The sequence below is a fragment of the Callorhinus ursinus genome, unplaced genomic scaffold (genome assembly GCF_003265705.2).
Source record: "Callorhinus ursinus isolate GAN/ISIS: 27379988/994484 unplaced genomic scaffold, GSC_fseal_2.0 scaffold12, whole genome shotgun sequence".
Lineage (NCBI taxonomy): Eukaryota > Metazoa > Chordata > Mammalia > Carnivora > Otariidae > Callorhinus > Callorhinus ursinus.
In genome coordinates this window covers 44,958,513-44,981,327 of record NW_027397074.1, presented here as the reverse complement: position 1 = coordinate 44,981,327, position 22,815 = coordinate 44,958,513, and the positions used below count along the sequence as shown (strand labels likewise).

Here is a 22,815-nt window from a genome sequence, read left to right as displayed (position 1 = left end):
GATTCACCTGGGACATATCAGCATTTTTCCTAATAATGATTCTTTGCCTTCCAAACTGTAACAATTAGAACTAATTTCCTTCTAAAGAAATAATTTATGGCTAACTAAAAGCCAGGCTGGCATTCATAGTCTATTACTTATCCAAAAATTGCTGATACTCTTAAATTCAATAGATGAATCAAAATGGAAACCTGAGCTAAATGTTGTTACATCTCTGATCACCGTGAATATGAGCATCAATATTTTTATGTTTTACACGGTAAAAAACAAAAACTTCAACACCAGGAGTTTATACAGTATTCTAAACTTGCTTCCTTTCACTTTTGAATGGATCTGGAAACTAGTCAGTGCAGACAATTTTTGGTTCATTTTATCTAAGAACGGGCCACTTTTTTGTGTCTTCCAAAAACACAGAGGAAGGTGCACGGAAATGCCCCGATCCCTCCAACATCTCAAAGACCAACTCACTGACTTCATTATATATGTACAGTGAAGGAAAGAGATCCACAGTTGCAGTAAAAGAGTCTGCAACCAGGTCCTGTAAATACTCAAACATCTCCATCCGTCTTATGTGGTATCACAACAGACAACCCAATGCAGAGCCCTCTGTGGTGGGTACCTACTGAGATGGCTCACAGTGATCCCTGCTTCCTATCATTCATACTCTTGTGTGATCCCTTCCCCTAATGTATGTGCTGGACTAGAGACTTACTTCCAACAAACAGAATATAGCGAAAGCAGCTGGATGTCACTTCTGAGTTTCGGTTATGAAAGACTCTAACTTTTGTCTTGGGTGCTCTTGCTTGCTTGCTCTGAGGAAAGCCAGCAGCCATTTTGTGAGCTGCCTGTGGGGAGACCCACATGGCAGGGAGCTGAGGGTGGCCCCCGGCAAACAGTCAGCAAGAAAGTGAGGCCTCCAGTCACACATCTCCGGGGACTGAATCTAGCCAAGCACCTCATGAGTGAGCTTGGAAGCGCACGCTCCCCTAGTTGAGCCTTTAGGTGAGATTGCAGCCTGGCCATAGGTTCAGCCATAGCCTCATTAGAGGCCTTGAACCAGAGGCAGCCAGTTAAGCCACACCTGGGTTCCTGATCACAGAGACTGAGATAATAAATCTTTATTGTTTTAAGCCTCCAAGTTTGAGGGCAATTTGTTACTCGGTGATAGGTCACCAATTCATCAAGAAAACCAAGGGATCAGGATGGGAATGTGCTTGCCCGGAAGCAAGGCAGGCTCAGGAGTCTGGAACTAGAATGAGCAGAAGGAGGAAGAACAGAACACAGAGTATACATAGGGCTTAATGTGGGCGGCAGATGCAGACATGGAGGCAGTGTTGACAGATGGTCAAGGTAGAGCATGGGCTCTCCATCACACTGCCTGGATTTCAATCCTGGCTTCACTTTACCTCTTTCCCATCAGTTATTTTACCTCCTTAAACGTCAGCAATCTTGTCTGTAACCTGAGGCCCCTAACAATACCCACCTCACAGAGATAACCCATGTAAAGTGTGTGGCGCACCTCTGGGCACGGAGTCAGGGTTCTAGCAGTTACGAATGGGGCTGGCCTAGTGAAGGCAGCAGAGTTCACTTTAAAGGAGAGTCTGTCTACTCAGCGGGTTGGGGAGGAAGGTTGTGAACTCTTCCTAATGCATTCACTGTCCCAGGCAGACAGGATTTACAGAGGATGTGTCAAGGAGGTGTCAGCTTACTTCTTGAGGTGGATCATCAGGTATCGGAGGGTCTCGTAGTGGGCTGGAGGCAGCAGCATCAGTACGTCATGGATGGCTTCCAGCCTCTCGTCGGCATTGGAGATTTCTGTGAAGAGCCCACATAAGGAGTCAGTGCCATGCTGGAACATTAAAGTTTTCAGAGAAGTAACAAGTTTGGTTTGTTCTGGTTACAGGTGGAAGGGAAGCCTAAGGGAAGCCTAATAAGTTCATGCTATTTCAGATAACATTTCACTTAAACTAATCAATGCATTTGTGTCTTGCCTTCTTCCAGAATGGGTTGGAGGTTGGGAACCACACATGTATTGAACACCGAGTGGGCGGGTGACAGGAGGCTGGGCATGGTCCTTGCCCTCCCAGGAATCTGCAGTCCTGGAGATGTTTGCTGGTGGCACAAATGGTTTTGCTCATCTTCTGAATGCCAGACTTGCTAGAAATCTCACTCTCATAAGCTTTAACTTAAAGTGGATCACACTTGGTAGTGTTCTCCTGCAGTTGTATGACAAGCCTTTTCCTGGAAGGCTTCCATGACTGAATACACCCTACGACACAGGGCGCTGGCTTTGCACTCACGGCGCTGTTCACCAAAGTGTTGGCATTCTGAACCCCGCTGTACAGTCTGGCTTAGGAAGTAGACACTAGGCACATTCACCAAGGGAGGAAACATGCATGCTTCTGCTTTTTAGGGCTCTGATAGGAATTGGCAGTCATTCAAAGAAAGTTCCCCTGCCATTCCTCCTGGGGCAGAGGGTACCGAGCTGCCAGAACCTTCTCCACACAGGACTACCAGGACCCAGGAAAGAATGCTCTTACCAGGAACTGACGCCATAGCTCATCAGGAAAGTACATCTTGCACTAATCCCAGCCTGCCCATGTTTGTCCCCATCAGGCATCTTATTATTGTATTTACCTTCAAAGATACTTTTCATAAGAAATTCCTCAAAATATGCTTGATTTCTATGCCATGCATTCTAGCATCTGACTCTCCCCTTCCTTCCTATGTTCCTGGGCAAAGTGCAGCACCACTTCTCACTCCCTGCCCCCTACCTCCCACCCCAATATGGTCCTCTCTCCTGACAGCAGTCTACCCAAGTGCCAAACACTAATGAGCAACCATGGGCTGAAGACCAACAATGATGATGCTCAGTTCCTGGCCCTGTGAGCTCAGCTCTTGGACACTGGCTTTCCTGCTCTGTGAGAGGGGATTTAGATATTTGCCTCATCAAGTAGATGAGAAGCTTAAACTAGAGGATATTATTGAGAGGTCCTGGTATAGTACTTGACACAGTATTGTCAATTTTGAACAACATCAGTGGGCATAGCTTGGGGTCTAACTTCAATTGATTAGCAATGAGAGTGTGATTAATGGATATAAGTAGTTAATCTATACAGTCCTCATTGCAGAACATCTGATTGTTTACTACAGACACATTTTTGCTTTCGACATATAGCAGAGTAGCCCCAACGGGGCCGGTTCCAGCACAGAAAGGACAATATGGAGAGAGAACTGCCTGGTGCCCAGCTTTAGCGGAGCGGAGGTGGCTGGGTACTGTCTCAACTCAGCTGGTGAACTAGGCCTGGCTTTCTATTAACCGTACCATTGTGCCCTCACTTGGCAAAGTGAGTGCTCATGGGATAATTTAAACAGTTGTGAGTTTTAATTTTCCTGAAGTTAAAAGCATTCCACTTCACAATTTGGTATAAATAAAAGGTTAGTTCTCAATACTTACTCGCTGCTTCGATAAATTTGGGATAGGTGTCATAGGTGATAACAGGAATGGGTAAGTCTCTGAAGTACAGTTTAAGGGCTCCAGTGATGATGTTTATGTCTGGATAGATGTTAGCAGATATATCTGCCTTTTCACCATCTGAAAAACAATCAGTGATCCAATTCCTAATTAGGACCTATTTCACCAAGTTAAAGCATGCCCAGAAAAAAAAGAAAAAAAAAAGATCCAATGGTGAATGCAATGTGCCGGTACAAGTCCCAGCTGACTAGTCTTCTAGTAACACCGACAACGTGCAGGAAGTAACAAAAAGAGGTTTGCGGAGAGGGATTTTGGGACTGAGGGTAAGTGTAGCCAAAAGAGTAGTGAAATTGACTTATTGTAGTTCTTTGGGCTCAGCCTCTGGTAATTTGCTAGACAGAAACTTAGCATAATAATTCATATTCTAGACACCAATGTTCATAAGAGAATAACAATCTCATCTGAAATAATAATATAAAAATCAAGCTTTTATATAGCTGCACCAGTATTCTTTGGATTTGAAGATCACACACACATCATAATTGCTGAATGTCTTCAGTTTCTATTGTCTCTCACAAGCTCACTGACATTTCTCTTATCTTAGTTCTTTCCCTTCTGTCCCTAGGACTTTAATCTGGGAAACTCCGATCTTCCCTCATGTATGGGTAATGTCATATTCTAGCCATGTTTGCAATCATTCTGAAAACAATTTTTGACTTTTTGTTTTACCATTAGTAAAAATCAGTCCAATTTAACTGTCACAGACTATACATTTTTTGGATAAGAAAGTTTCAATCATATTGAGATGATTAGCATTTTCTTTTACATAGAGAATTGAAAGAACAAATGTCTCAGCAAATTTGGTTCTGAGGATAAAGAAAGCTGGCGTACAGAACACAGTGAGTACAGCAGATGGGTCATCCGATCCCATTATTTACATATTTAACAAATATCTATTGAGACTCTACCATGTGCCAGGCACCGTTAAGCGCTGGTGAATCAAAGAAGAAAAGACATACTCCCTTCAAAGAGCTCTAGTCAGACTGGGAGTCAGGCATGCAACTCCATAGTCACAAGGAAATGGGAAGCTTTGCTAGGCTGGAGACGTGGAAACATGGTGGGGAGGGGGGAGCGGACACAGGAAAGGACAATGGGACTCTTAGGTCAGCTTGGGGTCAGCTTGAGGATTCATGAACGAGGAAAGACTTGAGTGGACACCTGATTAATAGGTAAGTGTTTGCCAGGCAGAGATGTGAACACATTCTAGATGGACAGAACAACGTGAGCCAAGGTACTTGTTCATGAAAACAGCTAAGGTGTATTTCAGTATAGCTAGCGCACAAAGTATACAGGGCCGAGGAACTGGCCATGAGCCTGAAAAGATAGGCCAGATCATCAGAGACCTTGTCTAGTGTTCTACAGAGTGAAGGTTCTATCTAGTAGGCTAGGGGTTCTATCCGATTGGCTTTACTACAGTTATTTGGACTGTTCAATAGAAATATAGAATAGAAACACTAATTCAGAAAGATATGTGCACCCCCATGTTCACTGCAGCATTATTCACAAAAGCCAAGACATGGAAGCAACCTAATTGTCCACCGATGGATGAATATAGAGGAGGTGTGGTATATATATAATGGAATATTCTTCAGCCATAAGAAAGAGTGAAATCTTGCCATTTGTAATAACATGGATGGACCTTGAGGGAATTATGCTAAATGAAATAAGTCAGACAGAGAAAGACAAATACCATATGATCTCTCTTATACATGGAATCTAAAACAAAACGGAACAAAACCAAGCTCATAGATACAGAGAACAGATTAGTGGTTGCCAGAGATAAGCAGTGAGGGGTTGGAAAAATGGGTGACCTGTTTTTTGTTTAAATAAATTGAATAAAAATTAATAAAGAAATACAGATTCTTGGGCTCACTTAGCTTTCTGAATGAGTCCCCAGCGTGGGCCCGGGTGATCTGTATTTTTAAGGAGCTCCAAAGTTTTTTGACCTAAGAGATAGCATGGCCTAGGGAGCATTTGTCACAGTTATAAATAACAAAAGGGGCCACCTCCGAGACTTCCACTGGCTTCCCCTGTTTCAGTGCTGGACATACCCCTATCCTATGCTCTCTCCTTTGGAGTTTTGGGGGGAAGGAAAAGAGTCACTGAGGTCCTCAGGTGGGGGTGTAGGACACTGGGGCCATGTGGGCCGACTGTAAATGTTGGGCAACCAAATCAAGAATCATAATGGCATCAAAGAAGTATTTTATTCAAGAAGTATTTTAACTCACTTCCCCATGTGGTCACTTGTCCACAATTTTTAAGGGAATACCTCCCCTAGAAAGGCAGAGAGCTATGTGATTTGTAAACCATTATTCCTTGGCTTCCTGTGGAACGGCTCTCAGTAGCTCTGAAACCCATCCCCACTATGAATAAAATCCGGCTCCAAGAGAAAGCATGCTAAGGATAGGTCATCTGGCCTTCAAAAGAGCATAAGCCCACCTCTGTCAAATGCCATTTTGACATCTTCGATGTGTTCGGTGAACCCAGAGACTCTGTAAAGGCCTTCCGACTTCAATCCTGTTGAAAAAAGAGACAGACTTTAGCTTCCTGAAACATCTACAAAGGACTCTAATTTCATATTTACATTGTGTGCTAGCAGGAAATGAGCAAAATATAGTCAGTGCTCTTGTATATTACACACACTCCTGTCAGAAGCTGGGCTTGTCCATCTCAGTTTTCCAGGCAAGTCTGTCTTCATTTGCTTGCGCTGCAGTAGAGACCTCAGGGATCTGGTCTTCCTGCCTGGCTTCGCAAAGTGAGCCTGTGTTTAAGATTCTCATCGACCACGGTCTCCTGCCTCCTTGTTCATCAGACTGCTGGATGAGATTTCGCTGCTTTAGGCAGCAACCTGCTTCCTCCCTAGCATCATTTTAGCCCACGTGCCACACTGCATGCAGCTCTGTGCTAGGAACACACACGTACTTGGATGCTTGCATATTATCCTGATTTTATTGAAACTAAATTTTACAGCCTTTTATGTTTAATCATAAATAGGATAATATGTTCAATGTTTAAATATGATTGATTTAATTGTTATACTTTCAAATAAATGATCATACGGATAGGTAAAAAAAAAAAATTTAGTGATGATTCTGGCAACTTGATCCATGTATATTTGGGCTAAGAAAGGGATATGGTTTCTGCTCCTAGATCTTAGAGATTTGTTAAGATATGTCCTAAGGCCTTGCCAGGTCCCAAAAGGATCAGAAGGGAAAAGGGTCAGATTTCAGACCTTCCAGGTCAGAAACAAGCTGCCCTCAAATTCCAGCTATGGCAAGAACGAGCAAACAAGTAGCTGGTACAGCTGGCGCAAGGTACTCTTGTCAAGCTCTTGATGACATACTTTCCTGTTCTTCATTTGGGAAACATTGATCAAGTATATGCTATCTGCCGTACATAAGGGTCTGCATCAGAGATAACAACTGCACTGCATAAATCCTGCCACCCTTCCTCCTGGGACTGTCAGAGACCTTGCTTATGGAGCCCCACTCAGTCTCAGAACTCGTCTCAGTACAGTTGCCCAGGCTGCCGATACTGATCAACTGGGTCGGCCCACCCGAGGACACCTGGAGTCATCCTCTTCTAGTCGGCGGTACACGTAAGTGTGCCTCACTGTGATTGTGACCTACACACAACACAGGCAAGGACACAGCGGCACATGGGAGCATCGGGCAGTGAACACAAGCCCAGCCTGTCCATTGGTGGGAGGGTCCAGGGGGAAGACCTTACTGAAGAGCCATCTTTGAAGGAAGTCATGAAGGATGGACTAGAGTTTGCCAGAGTAGCAGAGGCTTCCAGCTCTCCTTGTGATGTCAGCTCTCTCCTTCCTCGGCTGCAGTGGAACCTCTGACTTGCAGAACAACATCCATGGCCATGGCCAGTAACTTCTGGCTAATGTGAAGAGAGCAGAAGTGATGTGTCCAGTGCTGGGGTTGTGGACTTAAAGAGAAAGAGCATGCCTTTCTGCCCTTGGTTGGAATTCAGAGGAGATGGTGGTAACCACTGGGGACCATGCAGAAGAAGGCAGCTCTCGAGGATGGCAGAGCAACAAGCTGCAGGGCCTGGGTTCCTGCCCACCTAGCCCTAAACTGCTTCCAGGGTCTGGACCGTTACTGGAGAGAGAAATAGATTTCTATCTTATTGCAGACACTATTGTTCGGGGGTCTCTGTGACAGCACTGAGTGAGTGGTTGAAGTCAGTGGGTGAAATCAGGTGGCAGACAGATGCATTCAGAGGTGGAGTTAGGGTAGGTGGTCATTCCAAGAAAAGGCAAAAGGAATAACATAGGCTGAGTCCTATATGTTGGGCCCCGTGCTAGGTCATTGATATGGATCAGCTCATTTTAACCCTCGCAGCCACCTTATGACTGATTCTATTCACTTTATGGGTGAGGAAACATATTCAAATGGAGCAGGTAACTTGGCCAAGGTCATGCCACTGCGAGTGTGAGACCGGGCTGGGAGTCTAATTCCACGTCCGTGATCTTTTCGTTCTGCCACATCATGCAGAAACAAATGGCCATGAAAGAGCCTTTGCAGAACAATAAGGAATTTACCAGGGATGGAAGATGAGGTAAGACTTTGGCAGAGGTGGCAATGAAGCTGGGGATGGGGGTCATGTGAATTTCTTCCAGCCCATTCTCTGATTCCACTCACATGTGCAGCTCCAATCCCTTTGCTCTGACTCCCCTGGCAAAAATTTTTGCTCTGCTCTATTCTAGCTCTTGTACTAGGCATGCTTTGTGCTCTGCTCCCCACAGACACAGCAGACATCAGACACGGTGGTAACTTTGCCAGAGTTATCAGTCGCCTCTGATGAGGATCACCATGGGATGGTTGCAGCTTCTCCAGGGAAGCCGAGGTCCTGAGTTGAGGCTCCAGAGAGGCTGATGATCTGACCCCAAATTGCAGAGCCCTCTAAACAACAGGAGCCAGGGATACTTTTCCCAGCTACTCATCCGGAGTCAGGGCACCCCTTCTCAACTCTTACCCAGCTCAGCCCCTGCAGCAATACCTTCACCAGATCCCAAAGCGCCCACCAAACTCTGACAGGCACACTGGTCCAAAGGCAGCAGACTAGTACAATTTGAGATGAAATGAACAAGTCTTAAGGGAACAGAATAGCTCTAGTTTTCATCCTGCACGGAAAAGGGAATGATTTCCTATCTCTAAAAGGCTTGGAATAACAAGCTTATAATGCCCTCTTTTGTTTTGTTTTGGAAAGAATGGAATAGTTAACCAATGCATAAATATCTGTAGAATACATTACGCAGTTTGGACACAATAATGGATACCAACTATAGCAGAGTGCCTACCTGGTAAAAATGGTTAAAGCCTCTGGGCTTTATACATGGTCCAATTATCCAAGTCATATCCAGCAATCCAAATTCTCCCCAACCAGACTCGATCCACCACAACACTGAACACTTTGATACTGAAGAGTAGCCAAACAAAGCACAGATAAAAGGTGACTCAAGCCTACTATGAAGAACCTTCTCATTGAAATGTTTCTATTTTCTGTGCCTTCTTCTTTTTAAAAAATATTTATTTATTGGGGCTCCTGGATGGCTCAGTTGGTTGAGCTGCCAACTCTTGATTTCGCCTCAGGTCATGGTCTCGGGCTCCTGGGATCGAGCCCTACATCAGGCTCCGTACTTGGCATGGAGTTGGCTTCAGGATTCTCTTTCCTTCTGCCCCTCCCCCTGATTGCTTGCTCTCTCTCTCTCTCTCTCTCTCTCTAAAGTGAATAAATCTTTTAAAAAAAGATTTAGTTATTTACTTGAGAGAGAGAGAGTATGTGGTGGGGAGGGGCAGAAGGAGAGGGAGAGAGAGAATCTCAAGCAGACTCCCTACTGAGCAGAGCCTAATGCAGGGCTTGATCCCACATCCCCAAGGTCACAACCTGAGCTGAAATCAAGAGTCGGATGCTTAACCGACTGAGCCACTCAGGCGCCCCTCTTCTGTGCCTTCTTGATTTTTCATTGCATAGATCCTTTTAATTTTTTAACTCTCCTCTTTGAAATAAACAGAACCAATACTAGCAGTGAATTTCTCTATGGTAGAAAATGTCTGTATTGATCAGCAGTTTCTTTATCTTATTTAATGGGATCACTTTTTAAGACTCAATTCGGGGGCGCCTGGGTGGCTCAGTCGTTGCGCATCTGCCTTTGGCTCAGGTCATGATCCCGGGGTCCTGGGATCGAACCCCGCATCGGGCTCCCTGCTCGGCAGGAAGCCTGCTTCTCCCTCTCCCACTCCCCCTGCTTGTGTTCCCTCTCTCACTGTGTCTCTCTCAGTCAAATAAATAAATAAAATCTTTTTTTTTTTTTAAAAAGACTCAATTCAAACCTCATCTCTGCCATAAACTCTTCCTGAATTGTCCTCAAATAACATTGAAATGTCTTCCTCTGTGACTCCATGGTGTTTTGAACACACACACCCCCATACATTTATTTATTTACCCCTCTGATTCTGCATACTGCAATATGAATTTCTGGAAGGTAAGAACTGTGACTTTTATATCCTCAATGTGTAGCACATAATAAATGCTTAGCAAACGTGTTGGATGCATACATGCAGGGTTTAGGTACAAAACAGAAACTAATGTAGTTGGCTGGATTTAGCTTATTTGTGTGTGTGTGTGTGTGTGTGTGTGTGTGTGTGTGTGTGTGCATGCGCGCTCTGGGTCAGAATGTTTCCCCAACATCAATAGTGGAGAGAGAGTCAATTTAACAATTATAAGAAAGTTTCCTTGACAACAGTAAGAACAAACAATAAAAACAAAATCACTAAAATAAGAAGTCTTTTCCAAACCTCTTGCTTCAATTTCCCGTATGCATATGTCTACCACCATGGGTCTCTGAGTGTTGTGAGCCTTTACAAGTGTTGTGAGGTCACAACAGTACACCTTCTTGATCCTCTTGAGATCAGGTTGACAATCATTGGGAACGTGCTTGGAACACTGTTTGTGTACGTTCAATCCACAGTCTGTAAACAAAGAAGCCACATTAGCCTTGCCCGGCCCTTTTGTAAAAGCCCAACCCAAATTATATGTTACCAAAAATAAAACTGAAAACACCCAAGGTTTGCTGTATCTTTCTGGAACATCTATCCCATTTAGAGGTGATACTCTCCACAAGCTGAGTATGAAATCCATCTTTACTCACAAAACTTAAATAATTCCCTTTTTCTCATTTAGCCTTTTCTGTTGCTGTACCATAAGAATAGAACATTTCTCTGAGATAGTTTTGGTGATTAGCTAGGTTGTTTGTAGGTTTGTTTTTTTTTTTTCCTCTTTTGGGACTTGGAACCTTTGGTCCACATGTGGATGTTTGGGTTTGGATTCCCAGAGCTAGTCTTCGTTCATAAAGGGTACCTAAGACTTTTGCTAGGTTGTTTTTCTAAAGTCCTGGATTCTCCTTTAGTGGAAGACATGATTACTCTCTCTGTAGGAATCTTTAATCTTTGGTCTGAGGGACCCATGACCATTGCCATCTTCTTCCCTTTTCCTGGAGAGTTGCCTATAGTTTCCAGTACCTTCCCCTTGTTGGGCAGTTGGGGTGGACCATTTTTCCTTCTACTTGCCTTATTTTGACACCTGTGAGTGGAAATAATGTATAACGAGATACTGGTGGGAGTACGTGAGAGTTTACAGTTTAGGACAATGCCACCATGTAATGTGATGATTAGAGTAATTATTTATAAAGCTCATATCAAGATCCAAAGCTTACAATGTACTTTTAAGTTCAATGAACACATTAAAAGCCTTGTTAGCAGTTGGAATCCACTGACAGAATTTCTCTAACAATAACAAGACACAGTCTAGATTTTGGAGAATAAAAATGTAATGCTTATTAAGCTGTTCAAAGTTGATGTGCTATCTATTCAAAACATATATATGTAATATATATACATTACACACATATAATAATGAATATTGTAATCAGCTGTTTAACAAAAAAGCACTTAACCACACCAAGGACTTGAGAAAATCTAAACTTCTATAAAATCATCAAAAAATGATTTTTGAAAATCATTCCATGATTTTCATGTAATTTTTAGGCTGAGTTCTCTCTGCCTACCCTCCTTACAAAGAAAAAATCAGTTCTAAATCATCTTGGCTTTATCAACCTGAGAAATTCAACAAAGCTCAAGTAAACTTCAAAAGTATTTTGACAGATCAATTTGTAGTTGTAAATTTGGGCAAACTGAACCAAATAGAACTGGTTTGTTTTCTTGTTTGGATCTCTTTTATAAAATAAGGATGATAATAGCATCTACTCCTAGGATTATCATAAGGATCAACTATATTAGTCTCTAAACTCTGAAGTGTGGTGAAAACTACATACAAGTAAAATAAAAGAAACAGCAAATATGTGAGAAAATATAAGGATACCCGGCCAGCTATTCTTGTTATTTCACTAGTAAGTTTTACTACATTCTTATAAACTTCATTTAAAACAATTTTTTAAAGTTGTGATCAAATATACATAACATAAAATTCACCATTTTAACCATTTCTCAGTGTACAGTTCAGAGGCATTAAGTACCTTCACATGTGAGCAACTGTCACCACCATCCATCTCCAGAACCTTCAGCTTCCAAAACTGAAACTCCACTCATTAAACAATAACTCCCCAGACCCTCCTCCCTCTCACCCCTGGCAACCACATTCTACTTTCTATTCCTATGAATTTGACTCCTGTAGATATCTCATATAAGTGGAATCATTAGCATTTGTCCTTTTGTGACTGGCTTATTTCACTTTTTATGATGTCCTTAAGGTTCATTAATATTACAGGATATGACAGGATTTCCTTCCTTTTTAAGGCTGGATGGTGTCCCACAGTATTGATATACCACATTTTGTTTATCTATTGATGGATACGTGGGTTGCTTCTAGCTTTTGGCTCTTGTGAATAATGCTGTTATAAACACAGTTGTACAAATATCTGTTTGAGTGCCTGCTTTGAGTTCTTTTGGGTATAGACCCAGAAGTGGAATTGCTGGATTATGTGATAATTCTATTTTAAATTTCCTTATAAACTTCATTTTAAGATCTGAAGCGACAGTGTGTTTGTGTAGAGTTAAATACTGACATTTTATTAAACTTAAAATGTTTTATAATATATAAAAATATTCAATATTTGCAAACTACTACAATTCCATATGCTATAAATAGTCTATTCATTTAAAAAATAGTTAAAATATGTAAAATACAGAGAGTTGAGAGGCAGCGATGGCTATTCCTAACCTTTAATGATCAGGTTTCAATTTTCCTGCTGCTCAGAAGAAATGTGAGGCCAAACGGTTGCCATTGGAGAATACTAACATAACCTCAGAATATTTTTTATTAAAAAAAAAACAGAAAAAACAAAAACCTTTTTATTGCAGAGAAAATTGCTATTCACAGCTAATGTAAATTCCAGAGTTTTGTTCTCATAATATTGACTTTGGACCGATTTGCTACTCAAATTGGATAATACCCACAATTAGGATATTTCTGGTAGGTATAATCTGGATAGCCTGAATTAATGACCACTGGCTGATTCAGATAGTCTACCGCTTTACTCAGTGGTTGAGCCGTGAGATACTTTGTAACTCCCAGGTGAGTAAGTCTTTTGTGTTAATTGGAGTATCTGGAACATTCCTGGACAGGCTGCCTCTGAGCCTGTTTGCTGCTTGTCTCATGGATCTGTGATGGGGGCAGGTAGCTTTAAACCACATACACAAGCACTACTTGACCCATCCAGGTACCACCACTGGTGATTGCTGTTATCTACACAGTAGAAGCTAAGGTAGCCCCTTCTGAGCAGAGAAAGGATTTAAGGTCCCATAGTCCTGTGAACCAAAGTGGGCATTATGGCAAAGTAGATTATCTTAATGTAGTATCATTAGCTTATTTTATTTTAAATGCTTCCTAAGAATTGTTTTAAAAAACCATACCCTAGTAGCAAGGAAGAAATCAGTCATGGTGTTGGTAGAAACCCAATCAGTATACCACAGGAGGCTATTCTTGCTCCTTGGCCAGGACTGCTTGCCAGAAAAAGTGTGGCGAGATGAATTAAGGAGCCCAGTTACACATTAGTTTGGCAATTCTTTGCTCTTTTGTTAGCTGTATTTTAATAAGATGTGTTATGTGCCGTTAGCACTGGGTGTGGGCATCCAGTTCTAGGTGGAAAAACACCTAAGGTTTCAAAGTGCTTTGAAAATATGTGATAGCCAATCAAGGTCTTTAGTTGCACAGCTAATCCGATAGCAGAAAAGTTCTAAGCATGTGTTCTGGAGCTGAATCAATTTTCCACCACTTACTATGTGGCCAAGAGCTATTAACAACTACCTCTAAGCCTCAGTTTCTTCATCTGTTCAGTGGAGAGAATAATTGCATGTCTTTAAGGTCTGTTGGTGAGACTAAATGGCATGATAAGTAGAAAGTGCTTAGCTCAATGCCTGGTGTGTGGCAAAGGTTTGCCAGTATTTCTATTTTCATGCCTTGCCTTTTGTAGTAAAGTGGGGGATGGGAAAGAAATGTGGTTTTTCTATCTTTGCCATTCCACTGGAATTGACTTCTTTTTCTTTTAAGGACTGCTGCCTCTTTTGGGTGGCAGGTAGGTGCATAAGGAAATGTACTTGCTTGGATTTTTTTTCTTTTCTTGCATAAACATGATATTCCTTTTCATTCCAGCAGACACCTAGAACAGTCTCTCCATTAAGCAGAGAGATGACTTGAACCTTCCAGAAAGCTGGACTTTTGAGTTAATCTGGATCTATTTCCCAACTCTGGAGAAATGATCTCCAGCTCAACATTATGTCACTTTATATAAGCGGAAAAGGATGAAGAAAGTTCTGTGTCTACCTGAGCACCGAACCCCTTGGGCGATGAGCCCCCACATAAAGTTGGCACAGTATTCACACCAGTGCGGGCCTCGGAATGTGTGGACCTGTGATCCAAAAAGAAGAAAAATGTCAGAAAATTCAATTATTTGAAGGGAGGTGGCCTTGGACATGAAACACATAGATGATGTCAAGAAACAAAGACTTCAGTGGGAGTGAGCATCCCTCACGGGGCCTTTTCTTTCCAGTGAGGTAGAGTTACAAACAGACCGGAGAAAAGAGATATGCTTTGATCTCTGAAAATCCTCTACCAATCCACCATGCCCCAGGCCAGAGTCAGAAAGGAATGTGGAGCAACAGTAAGATTATAGGGCCATGCCATCAGCTAAGGAATGAGACTCTCACCACCCCAAACAAGGCACTGTGTGGACAAACCCAAGATAGCCAGGGCTGGTCACCATAACCTGCATTTAGCTCTGCAAGTTCTGGAAGGTAGAACTCAATTATTGCATCCTTTTGACCAAAGTTGCTCCATGTGTTGAATATCCAGACAGGTATAAATAAGACATGATTATAGGAAAATTAGAAGGTTCCAAGGCTTTGAGCCACTTCCAAAAAAACAAAAAAACAAAAAAACAAAAAAACAAAAAACCCAGCAACAAAAACAAACCTAAAACCAAAAAAACAGGCATTTAAAAAAAGCGAGGGAGTTGGCTGACATGAAGGCTACTGTTAGGGTCTATAGAATTGCCTTCCCCAGAGAGAGGGTCCGGATTCAGCATGCCGGGTGTGGCCTATGGGTGTGTAACTTGAAAATCCTTTCTGATTGGCCCAGATGTGAGTCTCATTGGTTGGTGCCCCAGCCAGTTAAATATTTTGAATATTATGAAGTAAGGATGGCTTTATCTCTAATTATTCAGGTATGGGTCCTCTTATGACTGGGCCATGTATTAAGTCATGATTTAAAACAAAAACAAAACAAAACAAAACAAAACAAAACAAAACAAAACAAAACAAAACAAAAATACATGTTCTCTAGCACCAGTGAGCTTCAAGACACAGAACTAGGAGATTCCTTGAAAGCAAATGTGGCCATCGTAAGCCAAAAACTACCACAGGCGGTCTACTTGGAGACATACAAACCCATGTGAAAGTGTTCTGAATTTTTACAAAATTAAAATATTATGAGACATTACTAAGGACTTTCAAAGTTTTAAACCTCCATTAACAAATAAAAGAAATACGGACAACATTATCTTTTTTAACAGACTGGGAGGCCAGTCTGCTATTTTTTTTAAATTTTAATTTAAATTCAATTACTTAACATACAGTGTATTTTTAGCTTCAGAGGTAGAGTTCAGTGACTCAGTATGCTAGTTTTAATTAACACAAAAAATACGAGAATCACAACTATGGGTACAATTTGGGAAGATGCTCATCAGAGCTCTACTTAAAACAAAAAAAGCATCACTTTGAGGTCTTTATTTATATATGCCTCTAATTGTATAGACATGAAGTGGCAGACAAAACAGACCCGGTTCCCTCCTCCTGGAACTTATAGATTTGTAAAGGCCGACAGAGTGAGCAAGTTAAAAAATCAAAAAGAACAACTTACGACCATGGTTTCTACACAACTAAACTAAGTTTTGGCATTTTAGTTTGTCACAAGCAAACTGTCCAGTATACTATTTCTGCTATGAGAAACAATGGGAAAAAAAAAAAAAACCTCTCAGAATTGTTTTTACTAAGAATGGGTAATTGTGCTGTAAGGAAATGGTGCTTAGGTATGACAAAGCGCCTTGTAGGAATGCAGAGAACCTGTCCCAGGGAGCGCTTGTACTCACACAGAGCCAAGATGCGAGGGCTCATTGAGAGGCCCGCTCAGATTAAACGTGGTCCTTAAAGAATCCCTCAGTAAGGGGTTCTATTGGCAGTTGAAGATTTTCTAAATTTAGCAATCAAAGGTTTCTTAATATTATTTTACTAGAAAGGCTCTAAAGGGATGGTGCTGGCTAATTATGGCAACAAAATTGATGGTTAATATACTGTTGAAATCGCAAGATCAATCAAATCAAATCAAATCATACAACTCCAAAAGAGAGGAAAAAAGTGTGTGGAAAGGGATATAAAAGAAAAAAAAAGTTTGCTACTAGAGAGACTTAAGAGAGGCCCCACTATTATCCACAGTGGTCAGAAAAGCTTCTCTTGGAAAGTGACTTCATGCTGCTTGAAGGAGGGGAAGAGCCAATCTGGTAGAGGCAGGGTTGGAGAGCAGGCAGAAGGAATCTACAGACGTCCTGCAGGAGCAAAAGAGTTTGGTGTGACTGAGGAATGAGAAGGCCAGGGGGGCCAGAACACCAGAGTGAGAGGAGAGAACTTGGCTGAGGTTGGAGGTAGGAAAGGGCCTTGAAGGTTTTATTAATGAGCATAGATTTTCTTTTAATCTAGGTCCAATAAGAAGCTCTTGAAGGATATTAAGTAGGAAGATGATTTAAAAAAAAAAGATATTCTGACCACCATGTTGAAAACAGATGGGAGAGTATTCATAGTGAAGGAGATTTGCAAACTAGTTAGTAGTTTCTCATTGAGAAAGGATAGAGGCCAAGATTAGGGTGCTGGATTTGGAGATGGGAAGTGGATGGATTTGAGGCATTTTTTTTAAAAGATTTTATTTATTTATTTGACACAGAAAGAGCACAAGCAGGGGGAGTGGCAGGCAGAGGCAGAGGGAGAAGCAGCCTCCCCGCAGAGCAGGGGGATCCCGATGTGGGACTTGATCCCAGGACCCCAGGATCATGACCTGAGCCAAAGACAGTCGCTTAACCAACTGAGCCACCCAGGCACCGCCTCCCTCTTTTTTTTTTTAAAGAGAGGCATATTTTTAAGACAGAATTCATAAGACTTTATAATAGAATAAATGTGGATCTTTGAGGGAAAAAGGAATGAAGAATGACTCCTAGATTCTAGCTTTAGAAACTAGGTGGATGGTGATGACATTTGCTGAGATAAGGAAGACACTATGTGGGGGAAAAATTCAAGAATTCAGCTCTGGTCAGTTTAAACTTAAATGTGTTGAGCTCAAGCAGGAATGCACATATAATTCAGTATCTCAGAGGAGGAGAGAGGTTTGGAGGTATACATTTGGCCACCCCTGATGAATAAATGGTACTTAAAATTGTGTAAATGGATAAAAACTATTAGGGATAGAGGGTAGAAAATGAAGAAAATAGAGCTCAACCCAAGTCCTCTGTGCTCCAACACTTAGAAGCAAGAGTCAAGAGCTTTAGAAGCCAAAAGGTAAAGAGTATTTTAGGGAAGGAGTAGTCAACATTGTTCGATTCTGGGAAGAGGTCCAGTTTAATGAGGACTGAACACTGATTCAGACACATGAAGTTATTAGTAACCTTGGCAAGAGCAGTCTCTTTGGATTGGTGAGGTCAAAAGTCATACTTAAGTGACATGAAGAATAAATGGGAGGTATGGAAGTGGAGAAATGTATAGGCAAATTTGTCAAGAAATTTGGCTATGATGTCCAGCAGAGCAATGAAATAGCTCCACGGAGATATGGAAACAAGGCAGAACTTTATTTTTTTAAATAAACAATGGGAGATATTAGGGCATGTTCACTTGTGGATGGAATTGATGCAATATGTACAAGAGACTGGAAATGAAGAAGAGAAGGAAGTGAAGGAGTGATGATCTTGAAAACCTGAGAGGTGCTGGGCTTTGTGTCATATATGGAAGCAAAGTCAAAAAGAGGAACAGTTGAGATCTTTCTAGAATTAGTAAAAGCACATCTTCAGATTCAGAAAAGCTAAATGAGTACATCTTCAGATTCAGAAGAGCTAAGCTACCTCAAACCTGATAAATTAAAAAATAATCTAACCTATATAGATTATATAGAAACTGCAGAATACCAAAGGACAAGCAAAATCCTAAAAAAAAAAAACAACAAAAACCCCCCAAAAAACAAACAGACAAAAAAACCCCAAGACCAAAAAAAAACCCAACAGGTTATTTTTACAAAAGGACAGCAATTACGATGAAAACAGTTCTTTTCAACAAAAAGAAGCTAGTAGATTATGGAAAAATTTCATCAAAGTGCTCAGAGAAAATTACTGCCAACCTAACTTCTATACCCAGCTAATTACCATTCAAGAGTGAGGATGAAGTAAAGATATTTTCCAGACAAATACCGGGAGTGTTCACTCACAGATCCTCACTCAGAGAAATACAATGGGATATATATGTCTATAGGAAGCATTTTGAACCTAGTGGGAAAGAACAGGATTCAAGAAGCCATGTTGAGCAAGAAATTGGCAACAGGGTTCGAACTAATCAAGCTCTGTCTGCATAAAACAATAAGATGACTAATTTCAGGGGACTTAAAAACAAATTGGAAAAATGGCATGGGAGATTGGAGGGGCTTAAAAATGTTAAAGCATTCTACAGTTCTCATCATTTGGGGTATGTAAGCAGAGCTGCTAATTAACTGAGGAAGATTTTAAGTTAATTACACATGTATTAGAATTTTGAATATATGCAGAAAGAGTGGGATGGAATCTATATAATGTGTAAGGGAAAAAGAAATAAAGATTTGATCAAGCCAATAAAAAGAAAGAAAGACAGAAACAAAGCCATAAAAAAGCACAGTAAGGACAGGGGGAAAAGAAAAAAGAAAAATCCTTGTACATCTCTAATCACAATACATATCAGTGGCCATAACATCAAATAAGAGACAGAAATTTTCAGATATTCAAAAAACCTTTGCAAGAAATACACTCAAAACATAATGTAATAGAAATGTTGAAAGTGGAGGAATAGAAAAAACATACAGAGCAAATAGCTAGCCAACAGAAACCCCAAATAAATATCTTGTTATAAAAAATATATTTTCTTTATTAGTGATAAAGATGGTCATTACATAATAATTAGAGATTTAATTTTACCCTAAAGATATACTAATCCTGAGCTGCTATGCACATGACAACATGGTCTCAAAAAACATAAAACAAAAGTGGAAAGAATTACAAGGAGAGATTGACAAATCCGTAATCATAACGATTTTAACATCTATTCACAGAAATTAATAGATCAAATAGATAAAGTTAATAGACTGGGTATAAAAGGGACCTCACACCCAACAATTCATAGAATATGTACTCTTCTAAAACAACACATGAAATATTCACACAAACTGACCACAAACCAAGCCTCAACATATAGAAAAGAATTGATATGATAGAGACCATATTCTGACTACCAGTCAATAAAATTAAAGACATAGTAAGCAACCAAACCCCAGTATATTTGGAAATTTAAAATAATTCTACAAATACAGCAAAGAAAAAATCTTAATAGAAATATGGTATCGAAAGACAAAACACTCCTTATGGGGTACAGAAACTTTAAATGCATATATTAAAAATAAAGATTGAACATTAACAAGCTAAGTATACTATTTAGGAAGCTAGAAAAATAACAAAGTGAGACAAAAAATAATAAAGATTATTGCAGAATATAATGAGATAGAAAGAAAAGATAAAAAAAATAAAAGGTGATTTTAAAAGATTTCTAAAATAAGCAAAGTTTGGGCAAGATTGATCAAGAAAAACACGAAGTGATAAAGAGAACATAATACAAATGCAGTGAAGATATGAAATACAAATCTTGAGAATACTAGCTTTATACTAACAAAATTAGTTCTGTGACATGGATAATTTTCTTAAAGACGATCAATTATAAAAATGACCCCAAATAATATAGAAAACCTACATTCAATTATATCCATTAAATAATTGCATCTATAGTAAAAGTTGTACCCTCAAATAGTTAAAGGTCCCAAATGATTTTCTTAATTTATCAAATCTTTTTTTAATTAAAGATTTTTATTTATTTATTTGGTAGAGAGAGAGAGAGAACATAAGCAGGGGGAGTGGCAGGCAGAGGGAAAGGGAGAAGCAGGCTCCCCGCTGAGGAGAGAGCCCGACATGGGACTTGATCTCAGGACCCTGGGATCATGACCTGAGCTGAAGGCAGATGCTTAATGACTGAGCCACCCAGGCGCCCCAAGTTTTATCAAATTTTTAACAAACGAATCATCTCTAACCAATATAGACAATTCCAGATTGGAGGAGAAAAAACAAAGAAAAGGTCCAGAATTTGCTTTATGAATACAATTTTGATTCAAAAACTATGCAAGAACATGAAAGTAGGATTATAAGTCAATTTCATTATGACCATAAATGTAAAAATCCTAAAAAAGTAGCCTACTGAACGTAGCATAATTATTTTAAAATGTCATGACCAAGGGGGGGCTTATGTCAGTACTTTAAGGTAGATAACATATCACTAGTATTCACTACAATAACAATTGAGAGAGAAACCCCATAATCATTTCAAAATTAGAACACCAATAATCGATAAAATTCAACATCCATTCATAACAATAGCACTTAGCATACTAGGCATAGAGGGAACTCTCCTAAAAATAGAGATTAAGGGTATCTCTGATATACACATAATAGTCCTTGAATTTAAAAATGAAACATTAGAACAATTTCCTTTAAAGTCAGCAAAAAGATAAGGATGTCTATGAATACTTCTCTTGAACATTATCCTGCAGAGTTTAGCCAGCATAATAAAATAAGACAAAGAGATATATAATTGAAAGAAGAAACAGGCCATCAAGTTTGCTTAATATAAGAGCAATATGAAGAAATCAGCAGCATTACTATACATAAACAATAACTCATTTTACTGAACAATAAAATTAAAGACTTCATTTACAACAAAATCTAAAACAATTAGAAAATAACTAAAGACATTAAGGACATAAATAAGAGAGATATTCTATATTCATGTATAGCAATGCTCAATATTACAAATATGTCAATTATCCTACAAATAAATCTATAAATCCAATACAATTTCAATCAAAATCTCCATGGTGCTTTTCACAAAACCTGGCAAGATGGCCCTAACATCCATATGGAAGAATAAAGCCGAAAGACTAGCCATAATAATTTTGAATAAGGAGAAGGTAGAAAAACACATCTGACCATCTATCAAGACTTCTATAGTTACAAAAAAGTAAAACACTGCAGGATGGACAAACAGACCAGTAGTACACAGCAGAAAGGTCAGGAACTAAATCACACCTATGTGGAGAATTGGTTCCACCTATCCACCCATTTATTATTCACTCATTTATTCCATACTTACATGCTGATTGCCTGCTTTGAACTTGGCACTGTACTAGTCCTTGGATATATAAAGTTAAATACATCAGAGGGGCACAGACCTCCCTGCACTCAAGGATCTCATCTACAAGAATCAACAGGCAACATATATAATTATCCTATGGCAGTATAATAGAGATTGTAATACATTCTTTCTGAGAAGTCTGGGGAAAATGATAATTGAACAGAATTTTGAAGGATGGACAGGAGTTCACTAGACTGGGAAAGATGCAGTTTGGTGGGGAAGTAGTGTTGACTGGGGTGGTAGATGACTTAGAGAGGACGTTCCAAGAAGAGGAAACAGCACAGCCAAAGGCCAGTGAGGCTGGGCTTGGTTTTTGAAAGGCATTCTTTCCTTGCAGGTCATGCAAAAAAGGAGTGACGAATTATTTTCTGGATCATCTCCAGCGGATAAGAAATCACATGGGAAATATCTCCATACTTTGGGGTAAAAATGAAAATACAATATTTAGAAATTTGGAGACTAGCTGTAATGTTTACTTTACATAGACAAAATAGAAACTAGCCTACTGAATGCTTCAGGAAAAAATACAAGATATGCCAGCCACAGATTTTCTAAAATTTCACTTTTTGCCAATATTTAAAAAAAAATTATGCATATCAAAATTGCATTTCATGCTTATTAGCCCTGCCCATATTTCCCAACATCCTTTCTTGTTGATATATCCCCATTGCCTTCAATCTCATTTCTCCAGCTAAACAAATGCAGACAGACATTTTTTTGAATAGCAAAAAACTTCTCTGTCCCCACAAATACACATTCCCACAGAAATAAAACAAAATGGGGACTGAGGGGAACGTAAAGTTAGTTAAACATTATTTTAGGCCCACTGCCGAATTTCCTCTTTGTGATGGGCCACTGTTTATTTTCATGGCTGATATATTGTTCAATTTTCTTTTGGGTCCACAAGGACAATCGCCAAACAGTAGGCTCTATGTAATGCTGAGGTCACTCTCTGAACGCATTTCATTTGGGCTTGAGTTATGATGGCTACTCTCCCAGTGAAATACCTGATATCTTGAAAAATCACTGATCAGCTTTTTCCATTCTGTGAAGTTTATTGATTTTCAAGAATATCTTTTCAGAAAAAAAAAAAAAAAAGAACACTTTGCAAACTCTAGGGCAGTAACTAAAATACCCTAGACAGGAAGAAAATACCCCAGACAGGAAGAATGTCTGTCCAAG

The 22,815-nt window shown here is 40.0% G+C and overlaps 1 protein-coding gene across 2 annotated transcripts in view; it reads right to left on the bottom strand.

The window, feature by feature from the left end:
* Positions 1-22,815, bottom strand: part of CHN2 (chimerin 2) — a 289,625-nt gene that overhangs the window by 3,342 nt on the left and 263,468 nt on the right. For both annotated transcript variants that reach the window (XM_025873087.2, XM_025873088.2), the window contains exons 8-12: positions 14,390-14,474; positions 10,348-10,521; positions 5,975-6,052; positions 3,458-3,595; positions 1,710-1,815 (exon numbers count right to left, since the gene is read on the bottom strand). In XM_025873087.2, the coding sequence (XP_025728872.1) occupies positions 1,710-1,815; positions 3,458-3,595; positions 5,975-6,052; positions 10,348-10,521; positions 14,390-14,474 (581 nt within the window). The remainder of the gene's footprint in view (positions 1-1,709; positions 1,816-3,457; positions 3,596-5,974; positions 6,053-10,347; positions 10,522-14,389; positions 14,475-22,815) is intronic.